General features: G+C 36.0%; 1 protein-coding gene across 1 annotated transcript in view; it reads left to right on the top strand.

Annotated features, from left to right (window-relative positions):
• Positions 1-26,851, top strand: part of ADGRB3 (adhesion G protein-coupled receptor B3) — a gene marked incomplete at both ends in the record, with an annotated part of 785,802 nt that overhangs the window by 428,432 nt on the left and 330,519 nt on the right. The window contains 3 exons of the mRNA XM_082855783.1: positions 880-1,029; positions 1,865-1,940; positions 20,637-20,739. Coding sequence (XP_082711909.1) covers positions 880-1,029; positions 1,865-1,940; positions 20,637-20,739 — 329 coding nt within the window. The remainder of the gene's footprint in view (positions 1-879; positions 1,030-1,864; positions 1,941-20,636; positions 20,740-26,851) is intronic.

Here is a 26,851-nt window from a genome sequence, read left to right as displayed (position 1 = left end):
GATTACATTCCTTAATTGAAACTGTGTGCACTCAATAAGTGCTTGAGTGTTTACTATCATAGTTTTGTTATATGTAGTTATATATAGATGTATATGTGTGTGTATATATATAATATATATATAATAAAAATACATTCAGGCATTACCGAACATATTATTCATTAATTTTCTCAATATATGTTAAAATACTTACTGTGAGTAAAGACAGAATTCTCCATTCACATATATACATTTATTCTTTTCAATTGTGGGTGTGCATTTTAAGAATCGTTTGTTATTACTGTCCTATTCGTTAAACGCTCCTGCATATTATATTGGCTCTGTGGTTATGGTGTTTTTAGTGCTTCATTTTTTGAATCCTGACAGTTCTGTCTCCCAGAGCAATGTGTTTGTTTTTCATGTCTTCACGGTACCCCATCTCATCCAGGAAATATTTGTTCCAAAGACAGTGTTCAGAGGTAGGTGCAGAAAACTTGCTCTGAGGACAAAATTCAGATTTAAATGAAAATGTCAGTCTGTGAATCAGGTATGTTAATCAAAATATTTAACAAAAATACAGTAGGGGATTCTAACAATGGGAATGGAGGCCAACCATGAACAACCAGGATGGCCGCAGCTGTCAATGCTCATGAGATTGTCCACCCAGCCACTGACCGTCACTGTATGATCCCTGCTGAAAGCGACAGAAACCAAATTAATAAGGAAAAGTCAGCAGCCCTAATGAATATCCTCTAATTTTAAGGAATCAGCATGTTTTATAGCTCTGATAAATATAATTAGGACTAGAAATTTTATTTTTAATATACTGCAAGGTTTAATTTGATCAATTTTGATAACACTGAAAGATTTTAGTTGACATCATTACTTCTTTTTTCACAGTGGCTAGCATTCAGAAGCTTCCTGCGGCCTCTGTTCTAACAGACATCAACTTCCCAATGAAAGGACGGAAGGGCATGGTTGACTGGGCAAGAAACTCAGAAGACAGGGTGGTCATTCCAAAGAGCATCTTTACCCCCGTATCATCAAAAGGTAAATATGTGAAATAATTTAAGCCTCGAACAAAACATTTATAAGTTCAATTTAATAATACACTTGACATAAATTCCCATGTATTAAGCAATTTAGGAAACAGTCGGCAATCACGACTCTCAACTTATTTTGTAACTATAGAAAACCTAATTTGGGCTTTAAATCTGAATTTACTTGAGGAAAGGCTCTATTAAAATGAAAAAAAAAAAATACAAGTGCAAATTATAGACCTGAGCTTGTCAGGGTCAAATTTCAGTGTTGACAGTCTCATCCCAGTGTAAAGCACTTGGCCTAAGATTTTAAGTTTAGGTATTGAAATGTGTTGTATTTTCCATTCCATGCAAAATAATTGTTTCTGCCTCACTTTTGAAAAAAAAGAGTTGGTATCTAGAAACAAATCTAACAAAAAATTAAGTTTTAAGAACATCTTCAGTAGCCTCTAAAATTTAATGGCCCTTTTCAAGAGTGACATTGTGGTCTTAATTCTTACGTTGGAAATTTTGACATTTTAACTGAGAGCTGCAAAAGAGAATTGGCTCTCCCCCATATCATTGGGAATTTTAACTCCTTAGCTGTAACTACAGCCGCTTCTTGTCTCAGCCTGCAGGAAAGTTACTTCATGACACAAAACCACTGAAAATACATCTTCTGGAGCTACAATTAATGCATGCAGTGTGTGGGCTCACTTGCCCGGCACAGTTAAGAAGGCATTTCTTATACCTGGCTTTGCATTGGCAGATACTGGAATCCCCTTGTAATTAGGAGATTAAAGTTTTATAAGACACAATATTTTTCTTGCTGTTTTGCTAATATTTTAAAATGTTATTCTTTCTAGAATTAGATGAGTCATCAGTCTTTGTTCTTGGAGCAGTCCTGTACAAAAACTTAGATCTAATTTTGCCCACTCTGAGGTAAGCTGCAAAGTAATAAGCTGTTGTAATCTCTGTAAATTATTCCAAATATGTGATTATAGCTCATTCTATGAAAATAGTCAAACAAAGTTTGGTAATACAAAGGGCTTTTTTCTTAAATGAAGTAGAAAATACCAATTTAATGAGCAGCTTATTAGCATATTGTGCATTGAAAAACAACTAGGAAAGACAATTTTGGTTCCTGATTATAGCCGTGTAATTCTTTTGTAACTAATCATGACTTGCTTTAAGACCAAGGGAAAAAAAAGTAAGAGAAAGAAAACCTCAAGGCTCTATAATAGAACGGATCATTTTAAAATGAATCTGTCTTCTCCCTTTATTTGTACTTACTTGTACTGTTCATCAGCATTACATGAAATTAAAGGAGTGTCATGACGGCTGGGAATACTTGGTTTTGTTCATCTGCACAAGATCTCAATTTGCCTCTAGATAAATATTCAATTACAGTTACATTAAGAAAAATGTTCAATTAGAGGACTAATTTTGGAAGAAATCCATTGATTTCTTTCCTCCCAGACATTAAAAAGAAACAATTACAGATAGTAATTCTACCAACATTAATTTATTTCCTCTGCCGTCTTAACTATCTTACCAGATTGTACAGAAAACATGATACGCATCTCTCTGGATGGTGCTGTTCTCACTCTTGGTGACCTGTTTCCTCCACCCCACCTCACTGTGGAGGACTGAGACAAAGTTGTATTTTAGTTAAATACAGCCACACGGCTGTGAGCACGTACCCACAGCCTCGTGAATAAAGCTTTAAGTTTTTCAAGAGGAGAGACTGCGAATGATGTATACAGTTATACCAGGGACCTAACAAATGGTCTAATAAATAAAAACAATTAGAGTTCAGTCCAGCAGGAAAAGGTCTCCCAAGGAAGCAATAACAGCTGCAGTTAGTCACGATTATTTGGAGAAAATCTATGTGCGGCGAATTATTATTATAGTCTGTGGATCATCCAGTGGGATGTTTTGACCACAGAGACAACTCTGGGAAATCTAGCTTTCTTTAACGCCCTTCCTCTCTGGATGGAATTTGGGTTTCCTGAATTTGAATAGGTTTGTGTTTAGTTTTGTTCTACTAACAGATTTTCAAAGCTAATATATTTACTCTCAACTTTGCCATGGGTTTTATTAAAACACATTGGTCTGTACGATTCCTCACAGCTAAAATTGATTTATAGTTACACCACCTCTATTGCTGTGTATGATGTTTATTTGAGGAGAAATGTGCTAAAGTTGAAAGTACCCAGATAGGGGCTTCCCTGGTGGCGCAGTGGTTAAGAATCCGCCTACCAATGCAGGGGACACGGGTTCAAGCCCTGGTCCAGGAAGATCCCACATGCCACAGGGCAACTAAGCCTGTGTGCCACAACTACTGAGCCTGCACTCTACAGCCCGTGAACCACAACTAATGAGCCCGTGAGCCACAGCTACTGAAGCCGGCGTGCCTAGAGCCCATGCTCCGCAACAAGAGAAGCCACCGCGATGAGAAGCCCCTGCACCGCAATGAAGAGTAGCCCCCGCTCGCCACAACTAGAGAAAGCCTGCATGCAGCAACGAAGACCCAATGCAGCCGACAATAAATAAATAAATAAATAAAGTATTAAAAAAAAAAAAGTACCCAGATACTCAAAGTCAGGCCCTTATTTCCACTGGGAGTTTGTTTGCGTAAAGCTAATCTTGCAGGAATTCTAGACTAGGCACTAACTCACAATCAGATGACTTGGGTTTTAATTTCAATTTACCATAACAAGAAATTTATAAACTTGTTCAGTCACTCAGTCATCATCTGCCTTCAGTTCAACTTCAAAATAGAAGCACCTTTATATGCAACATTCATTCTGTTCGCTGCAGAGGGACATAGTGAATGCAAATAAAATATTCAACATGAAATGTTGTAGATTGTGAATTAGTTTCCCTGCTACATGTTTAACAGAGTTTCATTATGACTAATCTTATTTTGAATAACACCGTAGAACTCACTCACCTACACAAAGTCAGATTATTCCAAGTTTCATAAAGCTATACAGTCAAGGGAATTGGAAGTGTATCTAGGGATATCAGCCTTTTTGTAAAAAAACGTGTTTCAACATTTTTGAAATTATTGCAGAGGTAGTGGTCACTTGTGGGTGGACTAAAGACAACATTGTGGGCAGTTGAATGGGTAAAACTGGGAAAAGTCCAGAACTGCACCCCCTAGTACTACCTGGGACACAAACAGATGCAGATTAGCCTTTGGACAAGTCACTGACTTTATAAATCATGGGGTTGGACTCAAAGGTTCTTTTTAACTTCAAAAATTCCCTGTCTTTATTTCAGTAAAATTGTAGGGTTGTGGCGTTCTGACATATTTTTTAGCTTGAAGTTCTTAATAACCTTTTATAAGAATTATGAATATGTATACCCACTCACACTTTCTAAGTATAATTAGGTGAATGAATATAGAAAAACAATATTCGCCTTTGGATTCATTAGAAATAATGACAATAGAATGCTCAGGATGAAAAGTTTGTTTAAGCACTATTTGAAAAGTGAAATATTAGCATTTACTTCTCATTTTCTTTTACTTCATACTGTAAAATAAGGTAACTACTAAGCAATCTCGGCTTGTTTTTTTTTTTTTTTCCTTTTCAAAACGTTGTTCCAGAAGGTTTAGTGAGTAGAAGAAGCCTTTCAAAGGACAAGGGTGATGTCTTTGTTTTATAGTCACTTAACAAACATTTACTAAGCAGCAACCCTCTTCACCGAACTGTCTTAATGATTTTAAATCTCCTCTACTGTCAAAACTCCCAGAACAGTGCTTAATAAATAATACAGGTCCAAGAAATGTTTACTGGAATAACTGTCTTATCTGATAAAATATTCTATATAAGCCATTTTTAAAAAATGAGGTACATAGAAGTTTAGTGTTTACACTATTCAAATATTTTAGGAACAAAGGAATAAAATACATATATTCTGTTGTTTTACTGTAAAATTTGACTGTGAGAATTGAACCCAACAGAAAAGGAAATATCTTCTTATTCAACATGAAAAAATACACAAATTTGCTCTATATGTTTACTTATTATCTACTAAATTTTCGTGACACATTTTCTTCTGTGATCATTTTACTAATAATTATCTGTTGAATATTTTGGAGCCAAGTTTCCCAGACACAGAATAATGTTAGGCTTGCTGTTAAGTCTCCAGAAATTTTATATTTTGATACAATATTTTAAAACAATACTTTGCATAATTCCCCTCGTGGGGACCCAGAAGGAGAACTTGACATAATGTTTTGAATAGATATAATTTAGAAATGTTCCTTCCTACAAAGACAGAAGTAACTTTTCATGTTAACTCTTTCATTTTGATATTTCTTTTTCCTCTCTTGCCCTAATATGCATTCAACTATTCTTCAAGCTGCAATTTCTATTTTACTGCTGGATTGTCTTTCCTTTTACAATTAAGTAGATTCAATTTATGCCTTCGTCTGAAGGAAATGTGCTCTACTCAAGTCCAAACTAAATAAGGGCTATTCTCAACCTCCCAACTGTATTCTTTGGAATAATGTCTTACAGTAAAAAGCATAGAGCCAGTGGACATTAGTGCTGCAAGCCCTTTAAAGGTTATGCCATCCAGAACTCTCATTCTACAGACAAGAGAACCTTATTGCCTCACTGACTGGCCAAAGCTGATATGTCCAGTAGGTGGGTGGGTTCTAGTCCATCTCAAGCCTTTGGTCCTCCAAAACCAGGACACTTCCACTGTCCTGCTTCCTCTGTGATACTCATATCTACTCCTTTAAGCAGTACAAATTTCTACATTCCTTTGAATACACATATATCCTCCACAGAAAATCTTGAAAGACCCAGGAGGAGGTAGCTGTGCATGGGCAGCTAAAGGTGCTTGGCGTCAACTTGGTGGCCCCAACACAGGCTATGGGCAACAAGGCCTGGACTCTTCCCACCCTTCATGATCACTTTTGAGGTTGATAGCTGAAAGCTGGCCAGCCAAGGGCAAGGGGTCCTTTGAGGGGAGCTGAGACCTCCCACACAGACCCCATTCACATTAGGGAACTAATGGCTACCCACAGCATGGTGAGTTCTCACACTGCTGGTGAGGATTTTAACTGTAGTACCTTTTAGTAGGACAATTTGGTAACTTCAGGAGGCTTTAAAAATACATTTTCATTGATCCAGCAATGCCACTTGTAAGAATGTATCTGACAGAAATTAACTCTAAGGAAAAAAAAGTATATTCAAGCCAAGGACTTCAAGAAACAGTTGTAATCAACCCATTTTCTGATTCATTTAATAAAGCCAAGTTCCAGTTCTATAGGAAGATCACAATACTTTTGAGTATGGGATCAATGTGTAGTTTTCCTGGTAGGACGTATGGAAAATATAGTCCTGTTTAAGAAAAAAAAATAGAAATAAAGAAAAAGAAACGTAAAAAAAGGCACATTAATGTAGCTATTAACACTCGAGATATTGTAAAGGATCTAATTAAAATTATATGCAAATGACAGTATAGTATTATAGTGCCAGGAAAAATACAGATGAACCCTCCAAAAAAAGAAACCAAGAAATAAACAACAAAAAAAAAACCCCAACGTTCTCATAAGCCACTAACATGAAAACTATCTTTTAAAAAGGAAATGTCAATAATGCAAAATCACATAAATTTGCTGTCAAGTGCACCAACCTAATAAAAGATAAATGGTGCTAATTTTTTCCACATTTAGGAAATGGAACCCATTTGAGTTCCTAATATTATAGGAATTAAAGGCAAACAGGAAAAACAGTTGAACTAGAAAATATTGGAAATAATACAAAAACATAATCACTTTTTAAAGAAATTTTTACTGGAGTATAGTTGCTGTACAATGTTGTGTTAAGTTTCTGCTGTACGGCAAAGTGAATCAGCTATATGTATACACATATCCCCTCTTTTTTGGATTTCCTTCCTGTTTAGGTTACCACAGTGCATTGAGTAGAGTTCCCTGTGCTGTACAGTAGGTTCTCAGTAGTTATCTATTTTATACACAGTAGTGTATATATGTCAATCCCAATCTCCCAATTGATCCCACCCCACCCTTTCCCGGCTTGGTGTCCATACGTTTGTTCTCTAAGTCTATGTTTCTAGTTCTTCTTTGCAAATAGGTTAATCTGTATCATTTTTCTACAGTCTACATATATGTGATATAATTAATATAAGATTAATTAACTGATATGATTAATTAATGTGATTAAGTAATAAAATTATTAATATACGATATTTGTTTTTCTCTTTCTGACTTACTTCCCTCTGTATGACAGTCTCTAGTTCAATCATTTTTATACCAATACATCCTGAAGGCACTGGACCTGAAGTACTGATTTCCCTCAAGGGCACCTTTTCTTCAGTTTGAGGACCAGACGCTAAACCTTCCCACTTCATTCTGAATTTACAATGAAATACAGTAGTTTTGTGATACTCTGTATCTTTTTATAATGCCCTACATTGAGAACATTAGAAATTAAAATTATCCATTGGGATGACAAATTGTCATGACTAATACTATAAAATATTGTAATATTGCCTAGTCAGTACATTCTTTACAAAAATCCGAGTTTAATTGGGCCATACTGTTTGAAAGTGAATTTAAATCCCTGATCACTTGGCTTCATTGTGGGTCTAGGTGTTGCCTCCTTCAGCAAACTTAACTTGAAATTCTTGTTAGTTTTTTTTTTTATCTTTTTTTTCAACATCTTTATTGGAGTATAATTGCTTTACAATGGTGTGTTAGTTTCTGATGTATAACAAAGTGAATCAGCTATACGTATACATATATCCCCATATCCCCTCCCTCTTGCGTCTCCCTCTCACCCTCCCATTCCACCCCTCTAGGTAGAGAGAAAGCCCTGAGCTGATCTCCCTGTGCTATGAGGCTGCATCCCACTAGGTATCTATTTTACATTTGGTAGTATATACATGTCCATGCCACTCTCTCACTGTCACAGCTTACCCTTCCCCCTCCCCATGTCCTCAAGTGCATTCTCTACATCTGTGTCTTTATTCCTGTCCTGCCCCTAGGTTCTTCAGAAACTTTTTTTTTTTTAGATTCCATATATATGTGTCAGCATACTGTATTTTGTTTTCTCTTTCTGACTTATTTCACTCTGTATGACAGATTCTAGGTCCATCCACCTCACTACAAATAACTCAATTTTGTTTCTTTTTTATGGCCAAGTAATATTTCATTGTTTACACGTGCCACATCTTCTTTATCCATTCTTCTGTTGATGGACACTTAGGTTGTTTCCATGTCCTGGCTACTGTAAATAGTGCTGCAATGAACATTGTGGTACATGACTCTTTTTTTGAATTATGGTTTTCTCTGCGTATACGCCCAGTAGTGGGATTGCTGGGTCATATGATAGTTCTATCTTTAGTTTTTTAAGGAACCTCCATACTGTTATCTGTAGTGGCTCTATCAATTTACATTCCCACCAGCAGTGCAAGAGGGTTCCCTCTTCTTCCCACCCACTCCGGCATTTCTTGTTTGTAGATTTTTTTATGATGACCATTCTGACCTGTGTGAGGTGATACCTCATCATAGTTTTGATTTGTATTTCTCTAATGATTAGTGATGTTGAGCATCCTTTCATGTGTATATCTTCTTTGGGGAAATGTCTGTTTAGGTCTTTTGGCCATTTTTGGATTCGGTTGTTTGTTTTTTTGATATTGAGCTGCATGATATTGAGCTGTTTTTTGATATTGGGCTGCTTGTATATTTTGGAGATTAATCCTTTGTCAGTTGCTTCATTTGAAAATGTTTTCTCCCATTCTGAGGGTTGTCTTTTCATCTTGTTAATGGTTTCCTTTACTGTGCAAAAGCTTTTAAGTTTCATTAGGTCCCATTTGTTTATTTTTGCTTCTTTTTCCATTATTCTAGGAGGTGGGTCAAAAACGATCTTGCAGTGATTTATGTCATAGAGTGTTCTGCCTTTGTTTTCCTCTAAGAGTTTTATAGTGTCTGACCTTATATTTAAGTCTTTAATCCATTTTGAGTTTATTTTTATGTATGGTGTTAGGAAGTTTTCTAATTTCATTCTTTTACACAGAGCTGTCCAGTTATCCCAGCACAAATAATTGAAGAGGCTGTCTTTTCTCCATTGTATATTCTTGCCTCCTTTGTCAAAGATGAGGTGACCATATATGCATGGGTTTATCTGTGGGCTTTCTATCCTGTTCCATTGATCTATATTTCTGTTTTTATGCCAGTAACATACTGTCTTGATTACTGTAGGTTTGTAATATAGTCTGAAGTCTGGGAACCTGATTCCTCCAGCTCAGTCTTTCTTTCTCTAGATTACTTTGGTTATTCAAGATCTTTTCTGTTTCCATACAAATTGTGAAATATTTTGTTCTAGTTCTGTGAAAAATGCCGTTGGTAGTTTGTTAGGGATTGCACTGAAACTGTAGATTGCTTTGGGTAGTATAGTCATTTTCACAATGTTTATTTTTCCAATCCAAGAACATGGTATATCTCTCCATCTGTTTGTATCGTTTTTAATTTCTTTCATCAGTGTCTTATAGTTTTCTGCATACAGGTCTTTTTTCTCCTTAGGTAGGTTTATTCCTAGGTATTGTATTCTTTTTGTTGCAATGGTAAATGGGAGTGTTTCCTTAATTTCTTTTACAGATTTTTCATCATTAATGTATAGGAGTGCAAGAGATTTCTGTGCATTAATTTTGTATCCTGCTACTTTACCAAATTCATTGATTAGCTCTAGCAGTTTTCTGGCAGCATCTTTAGGATTCTCTATGTATAGTATCATGTCATCTGCAAACAGTGACAGTTTTACTTCTTCTTTTCCAATTTGGATTCCTTTTCTTTCTTTTTTCTTCTCTGATTGCTGTGGCTAAAACTTTCAAAACTATGTTGAATACTAGTGGTGAGAGTGGGCAACCTTGTCTTCTTCCTGATCTCAGTGGAAATGGTTTCAGTTTTTCACCACTGAGAATGATGTGGCTGTGGATTTGTCATGTATGGCCTTTGTTATGTTGAGGTAAGTTCCCTCTATGCCTACTTTCTGGAGGGTTTTTTTTTTTTTTATCATAAATCAGTGTTGAATTTTGTTGAAAGATTTTCCTGCATCTGTTGAGATTATCATATGGTTTTTATCCTTCAGTTTGTTATTATGGAGTATCACATTGGATTTGAGTATATTGAAGAATCCTTTCATTCCTGGGATAAACCCCACTTGATCATACTGTATGATCCTTTTAATGTGCTGTTGAATTCTCTTTGCTAGTATTTTGTTGAGGATTTTTGCATCTATGTTCATCAGTGATATTGGACCGTAGTTTTCTTTTTTTGTGACATCTTTGTCTGGTTTTGGTATCAGGGTGATAGGGGCGTCGTAGAATGAGTTTGGGAGTGTTCCTCCCTCTGCTATATTTTGGAAGAGTTTGAGAAGGGTAGGTGTTAGCTCTTCTCTAAATGTTTGATAGAATTCACCTGTGAAACCATCTGGTCTTGGGCTTTTGTTTGTTGGAAGATTTTTAATCACAGTTTCAATTTCAGTGTTTGTGATTGATCTGTTTATATTTCTATTTCTTCCTGGTGTGGTATCGGAAGGTTGTGCTTTTCTAACAATTTGTCCATTTCTTTCAGGTTGTCAATTTTTTTGGCATATAGTTATCTGTAGTAATCTTTCATGATCCTTTGTATATTGGCAGTGTCAGTTGTTACTTCTCCTTTTTCATTTCTAATTCTGTTGATTTGAGTTTTTTCCCTTTTTTTCTTGATGAGTCTGGCTAATGGTTTAAATTTTGTGTATCTTCTCAAAGAACCAGGGTTTAGTTTTACTGACCATTACTATTGTTTCCTTCATTTCTTTTTCATTTATTTCTGACCTGATCTTTATGCTTTCTATCCTTCTGCTAACTTTGGGTTTTTTTGGTTCTTCTTTCTCTAATTGCTTTAGGTGTAAGGTTAGGTTGTTTATTTGAGATGTTTCTTGTTTCTTGAGGTAGGATTGCATTGCTATAAACTTTCCTCTTAGAACTGCTTTTGCTGCATCCCATAGGTTTTGGGTTGTTTTTTCATTGTCATTTGTTTGTAGGTATTTTTTGATTTCCTCTTTGATTTCTTCTGTGATCTCTTGGTGATTTAGTAGTGTATTGTTTAGCCTCCATGTGTTTTTATTTTTTACAGATTTTTTCCTGTAATCAATATCTAGTCTCTTAGCATTGTGGTCAGAAAAGATACTTGATATGATCTCAATTTTCTTAAATTTACCAAGGCTTGATTTATGACCCAAGATATGATCTGTCCTGGAGAATATTTCATGATCACTTGTGAAGAAAGTGTATTCTGTTGTGTTTTGATGGAATGTCCTATAAATATCAATTAAGTACATTTGTTTAATTTAAAGCTTGTGTTTCCTTCTTTATTTTCATTTTGGATGTTCTGTCCATTGATGAAAGTGGGGTGTTAAAGTCCCCTACTATGATTGTGTTCCTGTCAATTTCCCATTTTATGGCTATTAGCATTTGCCTTATATATTGAAGTGCTCCTATGTTTTGTGCATAAATATTTACAATTGTTAGATCTTCTTGGTTTGATCCCTTCAGCCTTATGTAGTGTTCTTCTTTGTCTCTTTAGTAGTCTTTATTTTAAACCTATTTTGTCTGATATGAGAATTGCTACAACAGCTCTCTTTTGATTTCCGTTTGCATGGAATATTTTTTTCCATCCCCTTTCTATCCATCTGTATGTGTCCCTATGTCTGAAGTGGGTCTCTTGTAGACAGCGTATATATGGGTCTTATTTTTGTATCCATTCAACCAGTCTATGTCTTTTGGTTGGAGCATTTAATCCATTTACATTTAAGGTAGTTATCAATATGTATGTTCCTATTACCATTTTCTTAATTGTTGGGGTTTTTTTATTGTAGATCTTTTCCTTCTCTTGTCTTTCCTGCCTACAGAAGTTCCTTGAGCATTTCTTGTAAAACTGGTTTGGTGGGGCTGAATTCTCTTAAGCTTTTCTTTTCTGTAAATGTTTAAACTTCTCCATTGAATCTGATTGAGATCCTTGCTGGGTAGAGTATTCTTGGTTGTAGGTTTTTCCTTTTCATCACTTTAAATATGTCCTGCCACTCCCTTTTGGGAGTTCTCTGGGAGAACTCTCTCTGAATGATATTATGTGGGGTCGGGAGGTCTCTGGTTGTTCAGTGTCCTGAACTCAGCTCTCCCACCTCAGAGACTCAGACCTGACACCCAGCCAGAGCACCAAGTCCCTGTCAGCCACACAGCCGTATTAGCCCAGGCATAAGCTTTCTTATAGGTAATTCCATTTTGCTGGACATTGGAAAAAAGAGGGCAAGGACTTTGATGATTTGGGGCCGTATCTGGGGAGCACCTCTGCTCCGTGTCTTTGTCACTGAAGGTCTGTGTTTTCGGCTGTGCTGCTGTCACTGAGTTGTTCTGCAGTCAAATCTTCCTCGCCATCTGCCGCCAGGCCACTCTCACGCAGGTGCTCAAGGCCCCCTCCTCCAAGCTCTCTGCACTTGTCCTGTCCATGCAGGGGGGACTACAGCACTCTGGGCTGCAGTAGTTGAAATTCTTGTTAGTTTTCAAAGTTCTAAGTTAACCCAACCTTAGTTGTAGCAGCCATAGGGTAATTTTAGTTTTAAAAGTAAATGTATTTAGCTCAGTGACATTGATGAAGTACTCAGTTCATTTTTTTAAAATAAATAAATAAATAAATTTATTTATTTATTTAATTATTTATTGGCTGCATTGGGTCTTCGTTGCTGTGTGTGGGCTTTCTCTAGTTGTAGTGAGCAGGGGCTGCTCTTAGTTGCGGTGTGCAGGCTTCTCATTTCAGTGGCTTCTCTTTGTTGTGAATCATGGGTTCTAGGCACGTAGGCTTCAGGAGTTTGGGCACATGGGCTCAGTAGTTGTGGCACATGGGCTCCAGAGCGCAGGCTCAGTAGTTGTGGAGCTCGGGTTTAGTTGTTCCGCGGCATGTGGCATCTTCCTGGACCAGGGCCGAACCCGGGTCCCCTGGATTAGGCAGGCAGATTCTTAACCACTGTGCCACCAGGGAAGTCCCCTGAATTCATTTTTTTAGCATATATACCTAGGATTGGGATTTCTAGATCATATGGTAACTATATTTTTGATTTTTTGAAGACTCTGCCTACTGCTTTCCATAGCAGCTTCACCATTTTATATTCCCACCACAGTGCAGAAGCCTTCTGGTTTCTCCACAACCTTATCAACATGTTATTTTCTGGTTTTTTTGATCCTGGCCATCCTAAGGGATGTAAAGGAATATTTCCTTGTGATTTTCACCTGCATTTCCATGATGATTAGTGATGTCGGGTGTTTTCTCATATATTATTGGCCTTTTGTATATAATCTTCAGAGAGATATCTAAGTCTCTTGTCTCTTTTTTAACCTTTTAAAAATTTATCTTTAATCTTTTTAATTTGTTTGGTTTTATTGTGGAATTTTAGTATTTCTTTATATATTCCCAATATTAACTCTTTATTCTATATATGGCTTATAAATATTCTGTCTTATTACATAGATTGCCTTTTCACTCTGTCAGTTGTTTTCTTTACTGTTTTTAAGTTTGATGTTGTACCATATGTCTATTTTACCTTTTGTTGCCTGTACTTTTGGTGTCATATCAAAGAAATCATTGCTAAATTCAATGTCATGAAGCTCTTCTCTTATGTTTGATTCTAAGAGTTTTATTGTTTCAAATCTTATGTTTAGATCTTTAACCCACGTTAAGTTAATTTTGGTATATGGTGCAATGTAAATGTCCAACTCCATTCTTTTGCATGTGGATACTGAAAACATGGGATGTTTTACCAGCAGCATTTTTTCAAGAGATTATCCTTTCCTCACTGGGTAGCCTTGGCAACCCTGTTAAAGATAATTTGACCATATATGTGAGGGTTTATTTCTGGGCTCTCTATTCTATTCAATCAGTCTCTGTCTTTATGCAAGTACCATATGGTTTTGACCTACTGTAGTTTTGTAACATGTTTTGAAATCAGGAAGTATGAGACCTCCAGCTTTCGTATTCTTTTTAAAGATCATTTTGACTCTTCAGGGTCCTTTCAGATTCCGTATGAATTTTAGGATTTTTTTTGTCTATTCCTGCAAAAAAGTCATTGGTATTTTGATATGGATTGCATTGATCTGTAGATTGCTTTGGGTATTATGGAAATTTGAACAATATTAAGTCTTCCAGTTCGTGAAGATAGGATGTCTTTCCATTTGTTTGTGTCTTCTTTTATTTATTTCAACAATATTTTCAGGTTTTCAGTGTGAAGTTCTTCACTTTCTTAGTTAAGTTTATTCCTAAGTATTTTATTCTCTTTAATGCTGTTGTAAATAGGATTGTTTTCTTAATTTCCTTTTTGGATTATTCATTGTTAGTATATAGAAATGCAACTGATTTTTGTGTGTCAATGTTATATCTTGTAACTCTTCCACATTGTTTATTAGTTCTAAAAGGGTTTTTGTGGAATCTTTAGGGTTTTCTACATGTAAGATCATTCCATCTACTAAAAGAGATGATTTTGGTTTTTGCTTTCCAATTTGGTTGCCTTTTATTTCTCTTTCTTGCCTGATTGTTAGGCTACTAGGCATCCCCTAATTGTTAAGAATTCCAGGTTTATGTTGAATAGAAGTGGAAATAGATGACATCCTTGCTTTGTTCCTCATCTTACAGTAAACATTTTCAGTTTTTCACCATTGAGTATGATGTTAGCTGTGGGTTTTTCATAGCCTTTATTACGTTGAGGTACATTCCTTCTATACCTAACTGGTTGAAAATTTTTATCATGAGAGAATGTTGAAAATTTTCAGATGCTTTTTCTGCATCAATTGAGATGATCATGTGGTTTTTGTTCTTCATTCTGTTAATAATGGTGTTTTACACTGACTGATTTTCTTATGTTGCACCAACCATGCATCCCAGTGATAAATTCTTCTTGATCATGTATTTGATCTTTTTAATGTGTTGTTGAATTTGGTTTTGTATTTTGTTTAGAATTTTTGCATCAATATTCAATATCAATATTACCCTGTGTTTTCATTTCTTGAGGCATCTTTGTCTGATCTTGGTATCAGGGTAATGCTGGCCTTATAAAATACGTTTGAAAATATACTCTCCTCTTTAATGTTTTGGAAGAGTTTGAGAATAATTGGTTTTAATTCTTCTTTAAATGTTCAGTGGAATTATTCAGTGAAGCCATCTGGTCCTGGGCTTTTTTTTTTTTTCTTTTTGTCAAGAGGCTTTTGATTACTGATTTAATGTCCTTCCTAGTTATAGGTCTGCTTAGATTTTTAAACTTCTTCATGAATCCATCTTGGTAGGTTGTATGTTTATAGGAATTTATCTGCTTCTTCTAAGTTATTCAGTTTGTTGTCATATAATTGTTCATAGTAGTCTCTAATGATCCTTTTATTTCTGTGGCATCAGTGGCAATGTCCCACCTTGAATTCTGATTTTTGTTGAGTTTTCCTGCTTATTTTAGTAGTTACTCTAGCTAAGAGTTTGTCATCTTTTTTTTTTTCTCAAACAACTCTTAGTTGGGTGATGTTTTCTATGTTTTCCTGTTCTCTATGTCATTTATCTCTGCTCTAATCTTTATTATTTTCTTCCTTCAGCTAACTTTGGGTTCAGTTTGTTTTTATTCTAGTTCTGTGAGGTGTAAAGTTAAGTCATTGATTTGAGATCTTTCTTCTCTTTAAAAGGAGGCATTTACCCCTATATATTTTTGTTTCAGTACTGCTTTTGCTGCATCCCATAAGTTTTGGCATGTTGTGTTTTCATTTGTCTCAAGATATTTTCTAATTTCCCTTGTGATCTATTTTTTAACCCACTAGTTGTTCAAGAGTGTGTTGTTTAATTTTCACATATTTGTGAGTTTTCCAGTTTTCCTTTTGCCTTTGATTTCTAGTTTTATTCCACTGTGTTCAGAAAAGTTACTTGGTATGATTCCAGTTGTCTTAAATTTGTTAAGACTTTTTTTTGTGCCTCACCTGTGATCTATTCTGGAAAATTCTCTGTATCCACTTGAGAAGAATGTATATTCAGCTACTGTTGGATGGAGTGTTCTGTATATATCTGTTACGTACAATTGATCTATAGTGTTGTTCAAGTCCTCTGTTTCCGTATGGATCTACTATCTGATAGATCTATCCATTATTAAAGCAGGGTATTGTATTGAAATAGTTTAATATTATTGTGTTACTGTCTATTTCTCCCTTCAGTTCTGCCAATGTTTGCTTCATATTTTTGGGTGCTCTGCTGTTAGCTACATATATTTATAATTGTTATATCTTCCTGGTGAATTGACCCTTTTATCATTATATAACGTTCTTCTTTGTCTTTTATTACAGTTTTTGCTTAAAGTCTATTCTGTCTGATACAAATATGTCCATCCCTGCTCTCTTTTGGTTACCATTTGTATGGAGTATCATTTTAGATCTTTCACTTTCAGCCTATGTATGGCCTATACCTAAAGTGAGTCTCTTCAAACAGTTGCATTGCATTTTATAGTCACTTTTTTACTCTCTTTAAGATATGATTCATGTACCTTAAACACCTTAAGCCTTTGTATAAATTGTGAAGAATAACTTGAGCCTTCTTTGAATAAAGAACTCTACACATTTTAAAATGTTTTAGATACTGACTACTGCTAATCTCAAGGACAAGAAAGATCTTTATTACTTTAGTCATGAAATCCATTTGGCTGTAAGATCTGCTTTTCTAGCAGTGAATACAAATGTGAACCCAGCCAGGAAGCATTAGTAGATCACAAAGCCTGACATGGCACATGAGGAGCCAGGTATTCACTTATGCAAATTAGAATAAATTGATGGAATAAATTAAGGAAATTTTGTACACTGTACACTTTTTTAAAAGGGAGCCACTGCATAATGTAAATTTGCTTATTTTTCCTTCATTAAATATTTGGATACTGTGATATTGACATATTTTAAATCACATTGGCCAAAAGCTTAATATTTTTGTTTATTATGTGGTATTTAATAAGTCATTCAAATATATGTTAGCCCTAAAATGTGCCATGCATAATGTAAATGAGGATACATAAATGCTAGATAAAAATCTTGCCCTCCTTGAACTATAATCTGTGGAAGGAGACATATATAGCATTAATGGGTGTGGGGTAGATCTAGTACACGGTAGTAACTCAAGGTGGGAGGGGACTCACATAATGTTATAAGCACATCCATATGCATAAATATATTGACACACATCCCTTCTCAGATGTAGTCTAAATGAGTTAATATATGTATACACACATGCCCTCTCCCTCCACTCCCCACACGCATATTTAGCAAAAGCCATAAGGCAGATTTCATCTTCTAGGAACCTTCTCCACCAGGCTGATTAGGTAGCTGGTGAACCTGCCACAGAGTAAATACTATACAGAAGCCTGCTTATCTAAGCCGCTTGGATCTCCACCATCCAGTTTCCTAGGGCTAAAATACCCACAAGCCCAAACACACAAGAAGAACTTCATAAATATCTTGACACGTTATAAACTCCTGTTTGGAATACCCACATCTGTATTTTCCAGTAAATCAGTATACAACTTCTAAAATAATATAAAATACCTGTATAGGATCAAATTTAACTAAAATTTGTTAAAATTAGCAGTTTATAAATTAGCATTTGGTTTTATTTATTGCAGGGAAATGGGATTATAAACAGGACCAGAATAAGGGGGCAGATTGGGTTTGTGTGACGTGGAAATATTTTTGTTTCAGATAACCAAACTTGAACTCAAAGGTATTCATTTCTGAAAAAGGAACTTACATCTGTGTCCTAGGACTCTTCTTTTTTTTTTTTTTTTTGCGGCATGCGGGCCTCTCACTGTTGTGGCCTCTCCCGTTACGGAGCACAGGCTCCGGAGGCACAGGCTCAGTGGCCATGGCTCACGGGCCCAGCCGCTTCACGGCATGTGGGATCTTCCCGGACCGGGGCACAAACCCGTGTCCCCTGCATCGGCAGGCGGACTCTCAACCACTGCGCCACCAGGGAAGCCTCCTAGGACTCTTCTTTGGGAGAAATAGCCATAAATTTTTTTGGTGGTGACAGATTAATTTTGTCCCCAACTCCAAGTTTTATATATATATATATATATATATATCTTGTCATTTTCTGGGAATCCTGTCAGATCTGTTAACATAATTAATCAACTGGTATCACCTCACAGTTAATCCCATCTATTCTCACATGATCCCGATTACTTTTGCTCACAGAGAAACAGGGAAGAGTGAGTTTGCAGAGGAAGCTTGGCATTTAGAGCTTACTTCCATATCCTTCTCAATACCCCTTACCTTCAGTTGACTCATTTAGTATTTTTCTTTAATAAATTTATTTATTTTATTTATTTATTTTGGCTGCATTTGGTCTTCATTGTTGGGTGCGAGCTTTCTCTAGTTGCAATGAGCAGGGGCTACTCTTTGTTATGGTGCACACGCTTCTCACTGTGGTGTCTTCTCTTGTTGCGGAGCATGGGCTCTAGGCGCATGGGATCTGGTAGTTGTGGCTTGCGGGATCTAGAGAGCAGGCTCATTAGTTGTGGCACATGGGTTTGTTGCTCTGCAGCAATGTGGGATCTTCCCTGACCAGGGCTCAAACCTGGTTCCCTTGCACTGGCAGGGAGATTCTTAACCACTGCGCCACCAGGGAAGCCCAACTCATTTAGTATTAAATGAAATAAATAACAGTCAACCAACTTTCCCTGTTTACAACCACCTTCCTCCTAAAGAATACTGAAAACAAATTTATACTTTGTTGTTTTTTACTATCTTTCTGTTAGGCTGGGTACCATGAAACTTCCTGAGTGTTTTAGAATTTGTTATTTGACATTACTAAATATATGGTTAAAAAATATTATCCCACTCAGAATATGTTTATAGTTCCTCTGCTACTAAATATTCTCCAAGTGTGGCATAGTTGGCATTTTTTTCTGGTGAAATTTTGTGGCAAAGATCAGCCCATTAGAGAAAACATTTTCACAAAGAATGTGAGGTTCTATGATATTAGAATTATATGACTTTGATGACACAGCCATTTTAGAAAACTGTATGGCAGTAACTTATAAAATTAAACATGCTTTTACCACATGAGCAAGCAATTCCACTCATAGTTATTTACTCAAGACATGAAAATATATGTCCATCCAAAATGTATGTATACCAATTATTCATGATAGGCAAATATGAATAGCTGCTAAAAATCATAAAAGCTAAAACTCAGAAGCAACCTAAACGTTGCTTACTTAACTGATGAATAGATCACAAATTCAATGTCATGAAATACTACTCAGCTATAAAGAGAAACAGGACTGATAAATCTCAAAAACATTATGCTGAGTGATTAAGTCAAACACAAAAGTCTATGTAGTGTATGATTCTATATAATTAATCATATAATTATAGTGACATAATTATAGTGACAACATGCCCATGGTTTCCTGGAATCATGGGGAGGGATGTGGGGATCAAGTGCAAAGGGGCTCAAGGAAACTGTGGAGGGTTGTCTGTCTGGATTTGGTGGTGCTTGCATTGTAGCATACAGTTACCAAAAGCTTTAAACTGTCCACTTAAAGTTGATGAATTTTATTACCTATAAATAATACCTTAAACAACAAAAAAGAGGAAAAAAGTTAAGTTACTTTGTCTTGTTACCTGTTATAAATTCCTCAGAATAGTAAAAAGGAAGGATGAATATATATATATACATATATATATACATATATATGTATATATATTTCTTCAAATAACTAAAATACAATAAAATCTTTAAATCTCTATATTACAGGAGGTGTATAGCATTTTATATATGTTGGATGAAAACCTGTATATGCAAGAAAGAGCTGGTTCCACTTTACATGTTTATATTTAGGGATAATTTTTTTTGGAGCTTGTAAATATGATTATATTTAAAACTTCTTTGTGAATGAACTGTACTGGTGAGATATTTCCAAATGCAAATGTGTTCTTTACATCTAGCATGTTGAGATAAAGAAGTGGCCTGTATATCTCTATTGTTGAAATGAATGATGGTCAGTAATTAGCAACAAAGTTTATTGATATTTAAATTCTACTTGTTTTCATTCTACACCACTTTCTAATCATTCATCTTAACGAATTTTGGGATAGTCTAAAAACAAACACCAAGACAGCACTTTGCAAGAAGAATATTTGGTCTCTTGGAAAACCAAACTGTTAGATCCACCTTGAGATGAATGGATTATATTCATTTAAAGATTGCCTGAAGGTTTGAATTCATGATCCACCTGTCTTGCAGGTGAATCAGATTTAAGTAATTGTTAGCGCTATTGCTTTTCCATCTTTCCTGCCTTTAAAATGGTAACAGTCAGCAATAGCTTTCTCCCCCTAAAGTTTTCTAGTTCCAGATCGGGTATATTTATAACAAAAAATCAACTGTATCTTTCCATGAATAGTAGTTCAGTATCATGTTTTAAATCTATTTGAGCGATGTTTCTATGTCTTTGCTTAGGATACATTTATTAAAAATATCATCACAACATGTATTGAACAGTGGGAATTAATATTCATCATCAATCCTGTCTCATTTTAATCATAATTATTCTGTTTCAGAAATTATACTGTCGTTAATTCCAAAATCATCGTGGTCACCATAAGGCCTGAACCCAAGACAACTGATTCATTCCTGGAGATAGAACTAGCTCATTTGGCTAATGTAAGTATCATCCACTTGGCATTGAGTTGCTTGTAGAATTTACCTTTTAAAGGTTAACAGTCCTTCTTTTGACTTATAAGACCAGAACACATTTTCTAAACTCTTTAGAGTTGCAAACGAATTAATTTGTTATGAAGATATGTATTATATAAAAACAAAATGACACATTATCCTATGCTTTGGTTCATGATAAAACTCTCTTCAATTTCTCCAGGATAATAGTTAATAATTTGTCAGTGCCCACATCTTTATGGGGCTCTAAGCTAAGAAGTGGGGGAGATCAAGATGAAAGAACCAGTCTTGCCACATGGTGAGGAAGACTGCCATGTAAACACACAGATTTAAGATACGTGCAGCAACAGAAGCTACCGGCATAAAGCAAAGGGCAGTGATGTCCTTCAGGGTACCCCAGGGTAGGAGAGTCAGTGAAGCAGCTTTTTAAAGTGCTACACCCTGGTGCTACACCCAGGATCAGAGGAGCCTCCTTGTAACTGTTTGGGTGCTCCAGTGATTCAAATCCAGCTCTTCCATCCAGAATGACAAGAACCCTCTGTTAAATCCATCCACCTGCAACTGAAATTCTTTAGACCTTGTTCAGGCCTTATGTAGAAATTTAAAATATCTACTTATCCTTTATGCATCCACCTTAAATACCTAAATCATTGATTTAAGGGGCAAGGAAAGTGATTCCTATTAAGACTTTCTTAATTATACTTTTACAACTCCTGTGTTAAACTGTCTCATATGTTGCATATACATAGCTTTTTTTTTAATCCCTTGCAAAGTTTCTATGAACTTGACCTTTGCATACAATTATGGAAAGCACAAAATGATTGTGATTTTCCCTAGTTCATATAGTTAGTGAATGACATGATGAAATTGATTCTCACATCTTTTAGTTTACAAAACCTGTACATCTCCAGTATTTTATAATTGCTGATTTTAAAAAACTCCGCTTCATTTTATTAAAAAATGACAATTATCTTCCATATAAACCACTTTTTACAAAGGTGTTCCAACTTCCTAGATTGTTTAATGAAAATCTCAAATCTCTCAGCAGTAACTTTTAAACATCATGATTGATACTTAAACTATTTGGCCTTTTCCCAGTTTTTCCAAAATATGACCATATGGGTTCTGTCTAACTTTGACAATGTATTTTATTTCTGTTATATCTACCTCCTCCTACCTTTAATGACCCTAATCTCATCACTGCACTGAAAGCTAGGAGATACTTTTAACATAATGTTTGAATAAGGAACTGTGTACCTTCAACATGTATTATAAAATATTTATTTACATATTTGTTTGTATATATTGTTTATAATGGTAATGTCTATCCAGTTATAAGCATTGGTGAAACACAGTAAGAGATAATAATTCCCTGAATTGCTTACTGGAAAAGCAATGCAATGTCAGAATGTCACAATTCTGTAAATGAACATTTACAAAACTTTCCTAAATAGAGATAAAATCACTATTGAGAATTTAAAGAACATGTTAATTAAATGGCATTTTTTTTCATAAGCTGAAGAAAGAGTAACCTTAAAAATAGCATTGATAAAACAATCTCATTATTTCAATTCAAGAGAACTATTTGAAATGAACAGATTTAAGCTTTGAGTCAAACTTTTCTGGGGGCATATGTTGTCAGCCCAATTTCAAAAGAGATAAATCATGTAGAAAAAATTTATTTTCTACATATGGAAACCAGAGTGTATGGTCAATAAATTTTATGAAGCACCAGCTACACTCAGGAGTGGCAATGAAAGTCAGAATATAAGAATGGTGAGATGATTACCGCAAGTCACTTAGAATTAATTCTTTCAGTACTTTGAGTGAGTGAGTTGACCAGATTCCTAAAACAATACTCTACTCTGGAAGGCCTAGATTTAAGAGAATATAGACAAATCCGTTACACAAAGGGTCTGAGGGAGAAGAAGAAAAGTTTAGTCTGGAGAAGAAAATGCCTCGAGGTGCTCCCACCCGCGTCCGTCCTGTGTCAGGAACAGCACCCACCTGTGCCTGTCCTCAGAGGCCGCCCTGATTCCCAGGCACATGGTGGAGATCCTTTGGGCTCCTCCATCCCTCATTTCTTTCCTCCACTTCGCTTTTTAAAGTTTTTATTGGATTTGTTACAATATTGCTTCTGTTTTATGTTTTGGTGTTTTGGCTGCGAGGCATGTAGGATCTTAGCTCCCCGACCAGGGATAGAACCCGCAGCCCCTGCATTGGAAGGCGGAGTCTTAACCACTGGACAGCCAGGGAAGTCCCTTCCCTCCACTTTATAGATACCTCCCACACCATTGTCTTACCACACCTACAGTCCTTCACGTTCTACTGTTTAAAATTTCCAGTGCTTGTTGTATTGATATTCATACTTACCATGCAGATTAGATTTTGTTGAGGACTTTAATGTACACTGAGAGAAGGAATATATGACTGGTTTATTGAGTGTCTTGTAAAGTATGCTCTGATTTTAGTTTATTTTCATTGAAGAGATAGTCAAAAGAGCCTATGCTGACATATAATAGTCTTCACTAAAATGTGAAGAAAAGATGTATCTTAAACATGAAAATTAAAATTGATTAGAACAAGCTGAAATGTCACTATAACTATGTAGATACAGATGTATTATCATTGGTATTGCCTTCAAAGTTGAGCTATTTTAGATATGACATCTTGCTTATATCAAGACTGTCTACTTTCACCTATTTTCTTATAGCAAATGTATCTGCTGCACTTTTCTAAGCTCAGAAGAGAATAATGACTTGCAAATTATATCTGTTGTATACACCATGTGCAAAAAAAATGAAGAAAGGAAATTAATAGTTATAATGAGTCTAGGGAAAAGCCTGTTAACATTATTTAAACAAAACATGTTCTTTTTAAAAAAGCTTTTAAATAAATAACATTTAAAGTATGTTAAGTGTAATAAGGCCCTTGGGAACTGGTAGGAATAGGTAATGGAACAAGAAAACTTGAAATTTCAAATTGTATTCAGCAAAGCCATTTGCAGTTTTAACCAGTTCCTAAGTCATTAAAGAGTAAGATAGTATTCTTAGTTCAGTTTTCTAGGCTCATGGCTTTATTTTTATAATCTGTAGAGTCTGAGTTTGTGGTCCTTAGTGCTTGGGCATAGCAATTGCTTGATTATAGGAAATACCAAATTTGCTTTTCTGAGAAAAAGAATTTTGTTTTTCATATTACTTAAGGTTTCTTCAGTGTGACATTTATACTTATCAATATTGTTAGGTTTCATAATGTGCAAGGCAAGTTAATACATTTATTGAAAGTTGTTATTGGGACCTAAATAAGTGCAGCATAAGCACCTATATGTGCACACATAAGCAAACACGCATGCACACATGCTCACACCCACCATTAGGATGCCTTGGTCCTGACAGATCTGAGCCTGCTGTGAATTTCCAAGATATATAACATCCTTATCGTTAAAAGATGAGTTAGAAGAGTAAGAAAATAAATGCATTTTAGTTATGTCGTGCTCTATCAACTTTGCAAGCCTGAAATTCACTTTTTTCAAATAAAAAGTCTTAAATGTAGTTCCATTTCTGGTGGAAGGACACATTGGACTACCCTGGCCTGCAGCCTCTGCAGTCTATTTTCGCCTTTCTTTTTATTTCTTCCTCTAAGCAACAACTCTCATGGTCTAGGTAGGACCAACCTGCTATCTTTCAGGATTGAGGAAAATCCACTGGGTTTTTTTGTAGTTCTCAAGTTGGTCCTAGTCACAAATGATCTCATGGGAATTGGGGCTTGCGGTTTTATTTGCTGTATTTGCTGGCATACTAACAGGATCTATCTAACAAATTAAGGAGTTTGTTTTATGTGTATAAACTAAAATTAATCATGAGCCATGGCCTTTGTAAATCATAGTGGAAAACACAATGGAAAACTGTGATGAATATGCTTTTTACCATTAACATGAAAAACAATGAAAAGAAATTCCAACATTCATCAGTGATTTTTATGAATAGCAAAGGCTGATAACAACCCAGCAAATTAAAACTCACTTGGCAAAGCTTAAAGAAGTTCATTCTATACATCTATGATTTCTACAAAGGGGCGTTTTTATCCCTTTACTTTTTTTTTTTTTTTTTTTTTGCGGTACGCGGGCCTCTCACTATTGTGGTCTCTCCCGTTGCGGAGCACAGGCTCCGGACGCGCAGGCTCCGGACGCGCAGGCTCAGCGGCCATGGCTCACGGGCCCAGCTGCTCCGTGGCATGTGGGACCCTCCCGGACCGGTGCATGAACCCGCGTCCCTGCATCGGCAGGCAGACTCTCAACCACTGCGCCACCAGGGAAGCCCATATCCCTTTACTTTTAAAATTACTTTTCTACCCTAGCTTGCGTCCATTTGGAAAAGATTTCTGATGTTTTTCCTGCTTAAAACCCCCTTGGTAGTTTCTATGGGAGAGTCTTGAAATGCTAAGTAGACAGGTAGATTGATGGTGCTGCCAACGGCTGCAATTGAGATAGAAATTATTCTCTAGCTACAGTTTTTTTTTTTTTTGGTTTTATCCTAAATTCCTAAACTTGAGTAAGCATTCTTCCCACTTACATTTCACATTCAGTTTATTCTTATTCATAATACAACATTGATATTCTTTAAAAAGATTTTAGACTGATTATGCTATTGTTGGAGCAGGGGTCAGCAAACATTTTCAGTTGAGTCAGGTTAGACATATGAGCTATAATGGTCTTTGTCTCATCTACTCAGCTATGCTATTGTAGTGTGACAGCAACCAGAGACAATATATGAAAATGGATGTGGCTCTGTTACAACAAAATATCATTTACAAAGTAGGTAGCAAGCCAGATTTGGCCCCTGGACTGCATAAGTTGTCACCCCCTGTATGGTAAAAAGAATGTGGCCCCCCAAAGATGCCCATATCCTAACCCCCATAACTTGTGAATATATTATATTACATGTCAGAAGGGACTTTGCAGATGGGATTAAGGGTAAGAACCTTGAGATGGGGCATTTATCCTGGATTATGTGAGTAGATCCAGTTTAATCACATGATCCATTAAAATTGGAAAGCCTTTCCCGGCTATGGTCAGAGAGATGCAAGGTAAGGACTCACCCTGCCATTGCTGACTTTGAGGATGAAGGATGAGGGCCACAAGCCAAGGAATATGGGCAGCCTCTAAAAGCTGAAAATAACCCCTGGTTATCAACCAGGAAGGATATGTGGACCTCAGTCCTACAACTACAAGGAACTGAATCCTCCTGAGACCCGAACGAGCCTAGATGTGGATTCATCCCCATATCCAGAAAGGACTGCATTCCTGCTAACATTCTGATACCAGCCTTGTGAATTTCTTGAGCAGAAACCCAGCTAAGCTCACCAGACTCATGACACACAGAAACCGTGATATAATAAATCTGTGTTGTTCTATGCTGCTAAGTATGTGGTAATTTGTTACAGCAGCAATAGAAAACTAATAACCCTGCATTGGAGCATTGCAAAATTATTTTTTTGATTATGAAAATAATATATATGCATACAGTAACAGTGACATTTTGAATCAGATAAACTACAATAATGATAATATATTACTCAATGAAAGTCAGTTAGCAACTAGAGATTACATTTTTCCATGCTGATTATCATGCTAACATTTTAGGAATTTGATTAAAGGAATCACCAGGCAATGAGAATGGCCATTGTAAAGTGGTGGTGGGATATTAGGGAAATCTGGAGGATGCCAGGAGCAACTCTGATATTTGTAGATGTGTTGTGCTCTTGAAGCAATTTAGCAAAACTTCTCTGCTGGCAGCCGATAGATTGGAACTGTGCAAAACAGCCTGGCCAGCCCTTGTCTCTGCTGCAACCCCATAAAAGCACTACCTAGGACACATTGTTACAACCTCTTGGATATAAAAGGAAAAGACAAGCTGTATGCTATATCTATATGGAATCTAGTTATTTGAGTGTTTATTTATTAAAGTTATTTGCCACTTCAACCTTGGAGAGTTTTACCCACAGATAAACCATTTGTTTTTTGAGAGGTGCACCCAGACTTGTATAGCCATTGTTGGAAATGATGCAGTCACATATGGGGAAGACACTCTAAGACACATAT

The sequence above is a fragment of the Leucopleurus acutus genome (assembly GCF_964270905.1).
Source record: "Leucopleurus acutus genome assembly, chromosome: 15".
NCBI lineage: Eukaryota > Metazoa > Chordata > Mammalia > Artiodactyla > Delphinidae > Leucopleurus > Leucopleurus acutus.
Note: the sequence above shows the minus strand (reverse complement) of the source record. Positions and strands in the feature narration are given on the sequence as shown.